The sequence below is a fragment of the Rhinolophus sinicus genome, linkage group LG02, assembly GCF_036562045.2.
Source record: "Rhinolophus sinicus isolate RSC01 linkage group LG02, ASM3656204v1, whole genome shotgun sequence".
NCBI classification, from domain to species: domain Eukaryota; kingdom Metazoa; phylum Chordata; class Mammalia; order Chiroptera; family Rhinolophidae; genus Rhinolophus; species Rhinolophus sinicus.
Genome location: NC_133752.1, coordinates 32,188,972 through 32,202,354, shown reverse-complemented (window position 1 = coordinate 32,202,354; position 13,383 = coordinate 32,188,972). Strand labels below are relative to the sequence as shown.

At 39.0% G+C, this 13,383-nt stretch overlaps 1 protein-coding gene across 3 annotated transcripts in view; it reads right to left on the bottom strand.

Annotated features, from left to right (window-relative positions):
- The window catches only part of PPA2 (inorganic pyrophosphatase 2), an 84,745-nt gene that overhangs the window by 50,050 nt on the left and 21,312 nt on the right, over positions 1-13,383 (bottom strand). For all 3 annotated transcript variants that reach the window (XR_012493160.1, XM_019738933.2, XM_019738932.2), the window contains 3 exons: positions 11,091-11,144; positions 9,532-9,651; positions 177-263 (listed from right to left, as the gene is read on the bottom strand). Coding sequence is in view for 2 of the 3 variants with exons in the window: in XM_019738933.2 (XP_019594492.2) it covers positions 177-263; positions 9,532-9,651; positions 11,091-11,144 (261 nt within the window). In the remaining variant the exon portion in view is untranslated. The remainder of the gene's footprint in view (positions 1-176; positions 264-9,531; positions 9,652-11,090; positions 11,145-13,383) is intronic.

The window sequence follows — 13,383 nt, the reverse complement described above, 5'->3', positions numbered from 1 at the left end:
TGAAGTTTACCAACCCCTATCTTAAGAGAAGTAAAAATACAAAAAGAGACTGAAATCAGAAGGATTAACAAGCTAGAACTTTGAAGAGTTGAAAAACTGATGCCTTCCAAAGAAAAGTGAAATTTTATGGCATGAATAGATTAGAACACGTTAGAATAACAGTCTACGAAACAAACCTTTGAGCCTATTTCACAGACATCAATAGGATCATCATCTCCACAGCAGTCTGTGCTCTTATCTTTTCGACGGGGATCTTCCCAAGTCTAAAAAAGGGGGGAAGAAATACAGGTTAATACTCGCTATAATGCATCCTAATCTTTCCACAATCATAATGTTTTACAGATTGCCATAATGCAAAGGAAAATGCTCAGAAATTGTATAGGCTCAATGTTACCAGCGACAGTACATCCGTAAGCATCATAATCATTAAAACATTTATACTATTTCCTCCTTCTGTCTCTCATTTGTCTGTATAATCATATCTGAAAGTGGGTGGTATTTCTAAACTGTACTCTTCTTCCATATTCTTCTTCCAAGTTTAGTCAGTCTAAATTCATGTTCACTTTTAGAGTTTCAGTTCAGCTGTTCCCATTGTGTCTGGCCTTGTTTCCACTGAGTGCCTAAACTGCTGGTTCCATCATCATTCATTGCTTCCTTTGACAAGGTAACAAACAGCACTGGGTCTGGCTTTCCATGTTTGAAAACAAACTTTCTGTTCTTTAAAAGACTTCTACTAGAAGAAATCTAGTTTTCCCTTCATAAACTAAAGAACAAGACAGTGTCTACCACAGAAAATAAAACGTCTATTTTTGTCTCATTTCATTCCATTTAGAAAACCCTCTACCTTGGCCATCAAATCTGAAGACCTTGACAAAAACATGAAAAGGTATCAACTCTTTAGTTTACTGAAAAGATTATATACCCTGTTGGCTACAAAATAAACCCATAGGCACTTTTATAAATGAATTAAGTAGCATAACAGAAATTTGTTATCCAGTTTAAATATCCCCTAGGCATTATCCTTCCCCGTCTCATAATTGGACGTCATTGGAATGGCGGCAGCGAGCTGGTCTTCTTGAGTTCTCCTCTGGAACTTACCACAAATTGAACATCTATAACCCATCAAAGGACTTTCTGCTCATCACACAGAACAGCTAAGTGACTCTTACTAGGATTACTTGAAGGTGAGAAAACCGGGGGTGCAGGGGAAGAGGGAAGGAAGCGGAGTGGAGATGCGGCCGCATCCGCGGCTGCCTGGATGGAAGTTGGGGCCCCAGGACACAGAACAGAGATCACAAGAGCCAGGAGGTGGCTCTTTTCTGCGTCCCACAGCTGATCTCTCCTGCCAAGAGAGCAGTGTATCCAGCATTTGAGGCGGTAACCTCAGCTGAGATCTCCAGCTGGGCCCTAGGTCGACAAAAGGCGAACTCCATACCTGGGCCTCTCCCCCCACTCTCCCACAGCAATCCTACCCCCACCCTTCCAGAGTCTCAAGCTGGTCCCTGAACTGAAGAGTAGTGTCAGATTACAGAGGAGCTATAGTGCTCAGGACCTAGAAAAAGCCGCTTTACAGCTGTGACCTAGGAAAGAGTCTGGGAAGAGTGTGACGCTACTGGGCTGGGAGACGGAAGATACCTCTCTTCCCAGCCCCTACCTTTTCTGGACTGCAGCACAGGACAATTATATACAGAGACACACACAGAGGTTAACAGCAGGTGGCAGGGCTTTCAGCAGCTCAGAAATCTCACACCCTCCATACTCCCCTACGGAACAATTGCCCTAAGACTCAGGAGACCTGGGCACAGGGAATAAACCAACCTCCCATTGGCTAGCTGTGGTGCTTCAGAGCGCATATGTGCAGGCAAGAGCAGAAACTGCACTGACTTTGTAAAAACTACCATCCACACCCCATAGCCCTATTCTTCTAGAACTGCAGTCCCAGGGTCACTCTGGACACCAGCTGGACAGCTCTGCCTGCACAAGACGCAGAGGACTCTTTGTACAGCAGAGGACAACCTGGAGATTGTTTGGTGGGTTTAAGCCAAGACTTGTGCTTTTTGTTTCTTTTTTGTGTTTTTGATATTTTTGCCTGTGTTGAGTGTGGGTTATTGGTTGTTTTTACATGTGATTGTATCTGGTTTTTTTCTTTGTTTTTGTTGCTGCTGTTGTGTTTGTTGATTTGCTTTGTTCTGAAATTGCCCTGCACCAGGGCCCAGCTCAAGAGGCACAAGATTCAACACACCCAGTGGCCAACTCCAGACCAAACGAGAGTATTACTGGGTTTGACCTACAAGTGACACACCCAGAAGGAATTCTCTACAGGCACAAGAGCCCATAGGGGCCAAGCTTCATCTGCGGGGTCAACCCTCACACAGCAAATTAATAAAATCAGAAATAAAGGAAGAAGTGACAACAGACACCACAGAAATACAAAAAATTTTAACAAATTACTATGAGCAACTATACGCCAACAAATTAGACAATCTGGAAGAAATGGATAATTTTCTAGAAGTATACAACCTTCCAAGGCTAACTCAAGAAGAAACAGAATACCTGAATAGACTGATTAGTACCAGGGAAATTGAATCAATAATCAACAAGCTCCCAACAAACGAAAGCCCTGGACCAGATGGCTTTACAGGTGAATTTTACAAAACATTCAAAAAAAGAATTATCACCTATATTCCTCAAACTACTCCAAAAAATCCAGAAGGAGGGAAGGCTCCCAAACACTTTTTATGATGTCACTATCACCCTGATCCCTAAATCAGACAAAGACATTACAAAAAAGAAAACTACAGACCGATATCCCTAATGAACACAGATGCAAAAATCCTCAACAAAATATTAGCAAACAGAATTCAGCAATACATTAAAAAGATCATACACCATGATCAAGTGGGATTCACTCCTGGTATGCAAGGTTGGTTCAACATCCACAAATCAATTAATGTGATACACCACATTAACAAAATGAAAAACAAAAACCATATGATCATATCAATAGATGCAGAAAAAGCATTCGACAAAATCCAGCAGTCATTTATGATAAAAACTCTTACGAAAGTGGGAATAGAGGGATCATATCTCAACATAATAAAGGCCATATATGATAAACCCACAGCTAACATCATACTCAATGGGGAAAAGCTAAAACCATTCCCCTTAAGATCAGGAACAAGGCAAGGTTGCCCACTTTCTCCACTTCTATTCAACATAGTTCTGGAAGTTTGAGCCACAGCAATCAGACAAGAAAAAGAAATAAAAGGCATCAGAATTGGTAAGGAGGAAGTAAAATTGCCATTATATGCAGATGACATGATACTATATTTAGAGAACCCCAAAGACTCCACCAAAAAACTATTAGAACTGATATTACTTATTAAATTAAGAGGAATAAACATAATTGTTAACCTTACATACTGGTTATAGTTGAGAAACACTTTTTAAGTGATACACACGCACACACACACACACACACACACACACACACACACAATCACACTCACACATTCATACACTCCATGAGGAATGTACCATTATTAACCACATTTTACAAAGGAGCAAACTGAAGTACACAGAGTTTAAATTTGTCCAAGGTCAGTTTCCAAATGGGGGCAATGGAATTAGAACTCATACTATTAAATCATTATGTTATGATGTCCCAATTTTGATAACAATAGCAGTTGAATGGCAACTCTTCTCAGATAATAACCTTATTCTATTTCATGGTCTTTTCTTTTAAATAAATACCTTTTCTTACTCTCAGAATCTCCTAAGTATATTTTCCTGTGGGCGTTCTCTTCTTTCTGATTGTTCCCCTTATTGCTTCTTGTTTTCTATTACCTATCAGCAGACATCCATTCATAGAGAAAATATTTACTGAGTACCCACTCCAGGCCAGGAGTTAGGAACAGAGACACATAGAACATAGGTAATACCCTGAAGAATATCATGTTAAAAATGGTATAACATTTGCAACTAATGCTATAACATTAATTTTAATGTGCTGGGATGGGATTGAGGTATAACAGGAATCAGAAAACCTAGAAGCAGAATCAAAAAGTCTGAGAGTTTCCTCCATCCTAAAGCAGGTATGAGTATATATTGTTACAACTTCTTTTGTAAACAATTTAGGAATACTTAGTAAAGTAAAATAGATGTGCAACTCACAATTTAGCAATTTGATTCACAGGTATAGACTTAGAAGTATATACCTACTATATATACTATGGATATAGAAAAATTTTAGCATGGAGACAAGAAAAGCATAAAAAATTAAAAACAACTTATCAACAGGAATATAATGTTAAACTTGTACAAAGAATGGCTCTAAAGCTATAAAAATAAATAAATCAGAGTGCACAGATCAGGCCTAAAACAAATCTTACTCCTCCTCCTGCAGGCGTTTGACATCATTTCCTTATAATCTGTAAACAGTAACCAATATGTTTGTAGTCATCATGCTCTGGTCCTTAAGTCTCTGAAACACAACTGACTTGTACAGAGCTGTACATAGGTGCTCCTTGAGAATTACTTCATGATTAATCAGGATTCTTGTCACCTCTGACTAAAGGGCATAAGGTCTACTCAGCCACTACCTGTACTTAACCAGCTTCAATTTAGAGCAAAAGCCTGTAACAGTTGTTCCACTATTAGCAGCAAATATGAGCAGCAAGCGTCATCATCATTGAGATAATATGACTGAGAACTCACTACGGGGCTAAACACTTCACTTTCATCATCTCATTCAATATTCACAATAGCCTTGCAGGGTAGGTGGTATGATGACACAGATGAACAAAAGGGCCTAGTGAAATTTAGTCGCTGGTCCCAGGTTCTAAAACTACTAAGTGGTATTAAACGATACCTGGGGTAAAGAACCAAATTTGTAAGAAAGTTCAAAATAATAAATACAACAATATTACACTAAGTCTGAAGAAATCTTGATTTTAGTGATTCGAGTCCTTATCATTATCCAGATGGGTCTTCTAAATATTCACTCAGAAAGACTGCGGAAAGATAAACAAAGATAATTTTTGCCCAGGCCAAACTCAAAACTCTGAGGAAGCCATTATTGCTCGTGCAGGAGAAGTTAATAAGGTTAAACAGTGTAGACAACAGAAGGTCTGAAATAATGGCACCCTGATTGATCAAAAGCTAAGTGGAGAGACTGCTACTTAAACAGTATTGTGCTGCTTAAATGTTCTCCCAAGCACGATTGGCTTGGTAACTGCTTTGAACAAATTTCCTGACGTTACAAGACAAATCCTAAGACAACAGCAAAACTCAATACCCACATATGCCTACGAAACAAATGCAACACACACAATGCATTCATTAACTCATTCATTCCACAGATATATATTGATGACCTACTCTGTGCCAGGCACTAAGCTGAGCAGTTGGAAGACACCAGTGAACAAAACAGACAGAATCCCTGCCCTCATGAAGTCTCCAGTCTAGCTGGAAGAAATTAACAATAAATATGAATAAATAAATTACATAACATGTAAAAAGTCGGAAAAGGGAAAAAGAGAAAGTATGGAAGGCGGAATGAGAGTAGAGCAGGCAGGGTTAAAATTGTAAAGGGTGTTCCGAGCAGATATCATGAAGGTGACTCCTGTGCAAACATGTAAAGAGGATGCCATGTGCATAGCTGGGAAACAGAGGGTTTCACTCTGGAGGACACAGTGAGCGTGCAGGCCTGAGGCAGGCGCGTGCCTTGAGTATCAGAGGAATTGTGCGGGGGCCACTGTGGGAGTGACAGAACAGAAGGAGGGGGACAAGGGGAAGTTGGAGATGAGATCGAAAGCATAAATAGGACCATGGGCTTGCTTTCATTTTAACAGGCTCTTTCAGTCTTAGTATCGACAATGAAGCGAGCTAGCCTTTCCCATAAACAACTGGCCTAATTTCAACTTTTTATTAATATTAATCAATTCAGGTTATTATTTTTTTTTTTTGGTAAATAACTTCTATGCAAGCTATAGTGTATGCATTTGCTGAAGACTAACACACATTCACACACACACTACAAGATTAGTTTGGGTTTAAAAAGATAGTAAAGATCTCTAAAAACAGAAGAGAGTTTTTGTTTGGTTTGGTCATTTACTTCTTTTTTATATTATGTTCTACGTGAGTGAAATCATAGTTTTTGTCCTTTTCTGTCTGAGGTATTATATTTCACTTAGCATAATACCATCAAGATGTTGTCATAAACGGCAATATTTAATTTTTTTGACTGAGTAATATTCTACTGTATGTGTGTATATATATATATGCATGTGTATGTATGTATATGTATGTGCACACACACAAACACACACACACACGCACACACACACACACACCACATCTTTATCCATTCATCCATCAAAGGACACTTATGTTGCTTCTATATCTTGGCAACTATAAATAATGCTGCAATGAACACAGGGGTGCACATCTTTTCAAATTAGTATTTTCATATTCTTGGAATACCCTGAAGAAGAATGTGTGGATACGGTAGTGCTAGTGTTAATTTTTTGAGAAACTGCCATAATGTTTTCCATAGTGGCTGCACCAATTTACATTCCCACCAACAGTGCACAAGAGTTCCCTTTTCTCCACACCCTCTCCAGCATTTATTTCTTGTCATTTTGATAACAGTCCTTCTAATAGGTGTGAGGTGATATCTCCTTGTGGTTACCAGAGGGAAGAGGGGGTGGAGGAAGGGTGAAATGGGTCAAGGGGGTCAAATGGATGGGTAACGGATGGAACTAGACTTTTGGTGATGAGCATGCTATAGTGTATATAGATACCAAATTATAATTTTGTACACCTGAAACTTATATAATGTTATTAAACATTGTTACCTCAATAAAAAATAAACTAAAATTAAATAAAATCAAAGCATCAATATAAAAAAAGGCAGAGAGAATACAGGTCTATTTCTTCTTCCTCACTTCCATTCTAGTCACACTGGCCTCCGTTCTGTTCCTCACAACCACCCCAGGACTTTTACACTTGCTATTTCTTGTTGAATTCCCTAGACATCCATACTACTTGTTCCCTCCCTTCCTTTAGGTCTTCATTCAAGTAACACCTTCTCACGGAGGCCTTCTCTCTAAATTGCAACATCCCAACATGCCCTAGCCCCATTTCCTGCTTTATTTTTCTCTAACACACCATCAACTGATGTATTATACATTTTATTATGATTTTTTTATTTTTCTGTCTGTCTCTGCCCAGGATAAAAGTCCCAGAGAATTTTTGTCACTTTTATCACTACTTCACCTCCAATACTTAAAATATTGCCTGGCAAACATCAGACACTCAAAAAATATGTACTGAATGAATGAATGAATGAATGAACAGCTCTGTGAAGGCATGGTGTGGAAATGACAATAGAAAATTAGAAACACTGAAGAAGTCATAGTGGTGGGATAAAGTAAGAAAGGACAAATGTTGTAAAATGAGGCTGGAGAACTTAACAGAGGCCAGATGATGCAGGGTTGAAAGGCCATGTTAAGAATGTTGTATTTATCCTTTTAGCAACAAGAAACCATTAAAAGGTTCTCATGAGCAAAACATTAGCAAATTTATGTTTCCAAAATATTATTTAAATATTTAAAATATTATTTTGGATGCTGGATGGAGTGTGAGATTTTGGTAGATAGCAGTGACAAAGGGTGCATTAAGAGACTGCTGCAGTTTAATACTGTTGTAATTAAACAGGATCTACTGCACCTAACAGACTAATGTAACAGCAGGTAAGAGCATCTGGAAATGTCAAACACATCCAGAGAAGTACAAAAATTCATCAGGATTGTAAATAAACCACAAAAGCTTAGAATTAGTAGATGAGTTAGAAGCACCTATTATGCTCCACTGTAACCACTTGTTTAGTTGTCGATCATTCCATGAGACTACAAATCCCTTTGGAGAAAAGACAGCATAATAATAAAAGTATCAGCAGTAACAATAATGTGATCACTACCCATTAGTCACTATTCGAACATGAATGTGCAATAACTCATTCAACCTCAACACAACCATACGCGATAGGTACTGTATCATCTCTATTTTACAGATGAAGAAAGCGAGGCAAAGAAAGACAAAGTAACTTGCCCAAGGTTATATTACTAGAAAGTGGCAATCTAGTTCCAAATCCACATTCTTAGCCACTTATTATGCTTCTTGGATCTTATATTTATATCCCATTTTTCTTTAAACATCCAACACCTAATACACTGCCTAGCACACAGATCTTTAATAAATATTTAATGAAATAAACAAATACATAAACTTTAGTTTATCTTCTGCTTACTCTAAATGTCTCTGTTTTTGTCTGGCTGTCTCTAATTCAATGGTTTATTTGGCCTTCCCCTCATCCATATGACTTCTCCTACAGACAGTATCCCCTTCACTTAACAAATATTTTTTAACCCTTTCCCTGCCAAGTCAAGCAGAATGTCTACTTAGGCACCTGAGGAGCAGAAAACCTGCCTTCATGGTTTCAAGAGACATTCTCATTCTTAGCACAATCATTTTAGAAGTGCTTGTTTTGAAGAATGTATCCATGTGGGTGGTCTAACTGCATCAAAGACAGCCTGACTCTTTAGAAAACAATTTTCTTTTTTCTTTTCCTGTGAATATTTATTCTATGTGGGCAGTTGTTTTCCTGACTTGGATAAAGCAAGACCCCTTTACTCACATATTTCCCCAAAAGCAACTTGGAATTTCATGTAAAATGTTAAAATTAACAACAACAACAAAAAAAAATACAAAAATTAAATATCCAGATAGAGTGATGGTCTGACGGCTTTATAAACATAAAGGCAGATGCTTTTCTACGTCCCCGAAACTTAGACTTTTCATTCTACATATTCTGCATTTTACTCACTGAATAATCTAGAAGTAGTTATCACTTTCCAGGAGTGAGGAAACACAAGGAAACAAAAAGGGATAAGAGAAAAAGCAAACAGCAAGTGTCATTCTCTAATACATTCTCTAATAGATACTGCTTTATCATTATTTAGCTCTTGCTTTCACTGCTTTCCACTGAAAAATTATAAATTCATAGTAGTAAATAATTAAGTCCCCTAATTGAATTCACAATGAGTTCTGGAAAAAAGTTAAAAATTTTAAATATTTATCTGTTAAACTTTAAAAAATAAAATTCATGCTATCATATATGAATGTTTCTAAAAGCATTACTTGTCGTATTCAAATAAATCACTGAAGATAAAGCAGATAAAACATTTTTCACTCATCCTTAATAACCAAGCCCAGAAAAAGAAATGTGTTCAAAATGCCAAATGTGAGTGTTCTATATGCCTATCTCCAAGAACTTGAGTATAGACATAAATACAGTTTGAAAAAAAAATTTATTGATAGAATAAAACTCCACATTAAAAAATTTTTAATTTACAAATCTCTCAAACTGACATGTCCTAAGAACTAATTTAAATTCAAGTAGTTCACAGGATTTACAAGGCAATTTTTTCAGAAGACAGGAAAGTTTTACCATTATAACAAAAATGTTACCTGAGGGAGGGCACCGTAATTCCATATATAACCCTTGTGAGGAAAGATATTCGCCACATAGCGTAGCTTGCCATCCTTTATGTCTGGTTTAATGGGATTCAATGGCTCCTTCGTGGCAATCTAAGCAGATCATGGAAAAAAAAGGGGGCAGGGGGATGAGAAATGAATAATCTTATCTTCAAATAGTGTTTTTAAGATCTGCTATTTTCAAACTAAATATTCGTATTTCAATTTACTGATCAAAGATACTTTAAAATAAATTAAGACAGCTCTTATTTGTAATTTACAGTACTGTGTAAGAAAAAAACATCTGGAAAGGAAACATCAGATCATATATTTATGCACTCAATTATTTAAGCAGTCATTTTTCTAACACAAATAATAAAATGATTGAAATGGCAAGAAGACAAAGATTAATCATCCTGCTTTTTGTTAATAATCTCAGGCTTTTTACCATCAATCTTATGATAATAAAGATAATGCAAAGATTTTCACCAAGTGATTTCATTTCTAAGTTACCTTTCTATCAAGCATATCCAAATTGCCATGCAAAGAGAAAACAAAAAAAAAAGAAACAAGAAACTACCCTATAATGTAAACAAAAAATAACTGAATCCATGTTTGAATGAATAAATGCTGTTTAGATTAGGTAAAATTTCACAGATTCTTTACCCTATACCTAACTGAGGTAGAGTATCCAGAATGATAAAGCAAGATTATATTATTATCTGAAGCAAGACCAAAAGAAGAATCTAGTATCTTTACATTTGCCTATTAAAATATTAACCAAAAAAATACTACGATGGCCTAGTGAAATTACTGACAATTCTCCAAATAGAAATTCTGAAAAATATACACCTACATAAAAATCCTTAATTTAAATACTTGAAATAATACTTGCCACCACATCCGAAGTGTAGGAGGTTTAAATAACTAAACAAATTGCCATAAATTAAGTTCTACTCAGAACTCTAAGGGGTCTTACCTAACTGCATATGGAACCATAAAATTCTGAAAAGCAAAAGGAAAGTTCTTGATAGGTTCATGTCTCATGGAAAAGATTTTTTAAAAATTTAAAGAGCTAACTAGGGGACAGCAGAAGCTCTAAAATAGTGCTCATAAATCAAGAGTTGGCCAGGAAAATGCTTTCACTCCTGGTAGAGTAAAATCTAAAGGAGAATTAAGTCCTTAGAAACCAAAATTGCCATAAGCTCCAAGTAAATATGTCTCAGTTGCGTCTATGAAAAAAATACATCAAATAATCTATTTAAGTAAACCTTGAAAATATTTGTCATTTTCAAAGACGGGGGAATCAAGTAAAATTAAACATGTGTATAACAAAATAGAGAGGCAAAAATGGAAAATACTCTCTTTAAAGTATAAATTCATCTTTGAATATTTTGCTTTTTTGAAATTAGACTCAAACTAAATTCACAAGAATGTTTTCAATATAAACAAGTTTGTTAAGCATTCTAAATTCACATTAGGAAAAATAACTTGAAACAAAGTTTTTATATCATTATTATAATTTCCATTTTATAAACAGAATATATCCATACCTCCATTTTAGCATTTGTCCACCGAGGTATCTCGACAACCATATTAAATAAATTCTGCCGTTAAAAAAAAAAAAAAAAAAAAAATTAAAAATTTTTTACCTATTCTTTATTTTTTCACTTATCTTCTATATGAGTGTAATGCAGGGACTCTGGTCCCACTCCCCGCACAAGAACACAGTATATGGTGAGGCCAAAAAGGAACACCAACGGAGCCATGGATAGGGGAGTCATACCACTATATTCTCGCTGGCCGCTGATTTGGAGACACAGGAAGCAGGATCCACACAATGCCCAATCCACCATCCACTTCTCTGCCAACCAGCCCACCCCTTGCTAATTGCAATCTGCACTTGCTATTTCAGCCCCGGCAGTTATATCACTGGCCAATGGCTAACTGGTTACAGCTGATGGCCAACTAGTTACAGCTGATAACCATCTACTATCCGAGCCAGCACCTTTCCACATGAGGCCGAGAGCCTGGAAACTGCTCTGGGACTCTGTCCCCACACTCCACCCCTACAGGGTCTCGCCTCACAATCTACGCAACAAGCGTCTTCCACGAAGGACCCTCTGTCAGGAACCCAGCTCACGAAAAAAAGTTTCAGTCCAGTTCAAGCAATGTCCCAGGAGGTGTCCCTCGATGTCCACCTACTTTCTGGGCACTGCCAGTCTCTCTGGGCACTGCCAGACTTCCTGGGCAGAGCCAGGGTTCTCAGGGCACCATGCTGGAACAATAGTGGCTCACAACCAAGGTGCTTACATATTCTCGACTGCGGCTGATTGAGACACAAGAAGTAAACATCTGCCTGTACCCCAACAAGTGGTTTCCTGCACCACCGTCTCACTGGCAGCCAGGTGAGACACAGGAAGTGAACATCTGCTAGTTCCACTACATGGTGGTACGTTCCCAAGCAAACAGTCAAGCGGTCCATCAAATCAGGGATGGAAGGCAACTCCCCATAGTCCATATTCATTCACCAGAGCTGTGCGTTGGTCTCACAACGTGTGCCCTCTCCACAGGGCGAGGGCTCCAAGTCCTCCCCAACCTGGGGCTGAGGGACGACCTCAACCTCACCCGCATCTTCCTCTGAGGACTCAGCATGCGTTTCCTCTTGGGACTACAAGTCCCGCATCTGGGCTGCCTCAGCAAGAACTTCCCAGCCCACACGGCCGTAATGACCTTCACTTTCTCCATCCTATGCTGGTCAGAGAACTGTCCACGTCTTCCCACCCCTCCCCTGGAGTCCAGCTCTCTGGCAGCTGCACAGCTTTTTCTATGCCACGTCCTCCCACCCCTCCACGGGGGCCCAGCTCTTGAGAACAGTGGCCACCGGGCACCACACACTGCGTGAGGGCCACATATCCTCCTGCCCAGAGTCAGAACCATTCCCACCTGGCTGGAATTCTGCCCACCGAGTGGGTGGTGGCCCCGGTGCAAGATGCCCACAACTCTAGGAGCCATGGCAGCAGTAGCCTACCAAAAAGCAGGCGACGTCTGCTAAGGCCAATAGGGCGGCGTGCCATCCGGAGGCTCGAGAAGACCACCAAGTCACTGAGGGGTCAGGTTTCTCCCAGGCAGATCACACTTCCTACGCCCGGCACTGCTCCTCACGGGCTTCCTGAGACTGAGTGTTCACATGCACCAACTGCTCCACTGCCCTTCGGAGCGCTTTGGCCAGCACCATACCCTGCTCGCTGTGCCATGTGTATTGCAGGATCTCTGGTCCCGCTCCCCACACAAGAATGCAGGACGTGGTGAGGCCAAAAAGGAACACCAACGCAGCCATGGATAGGGGAGTCATACCACTATAGTCTCGCTGGCGGCTGGGTTGGAGACACAGGAAGCAGGATCCACACGATGCGTAATCCTCCGTCCGCTTCTCTGCCAACCAACACACCACTTGCTAACTGCAATCCGCACTTGCTAGCTCAGCCATGGCAATTAAATCAGTGGCCAATGGCTAACTGGTTACAGCTGATGGCCAACTAGTCATAGCTGATGGCCACCTACTACCCGAGCCACCACTTTTCTATGTGAGGCCAAGAGCCTGGAAACTGCTCTCTGGGACTCTGTCTCCATAATGAAAATGCTTTAGGTTTTTTCTCACAAAAAAAAAAAAAAAAAAAATATATATATTTAGAGTCTGCATCATATGTCTGCTTATGGCTTAAATTTCTTCTAAAAAGTTAGAGAAGTTGTCTAAAACACAGCAGAATTTAAGCCATCATGTCACTACAGTGCAATGTTAAAAGTTGCCACGTATCTGGAAATACCTTTTTAGTGTAGTGACAG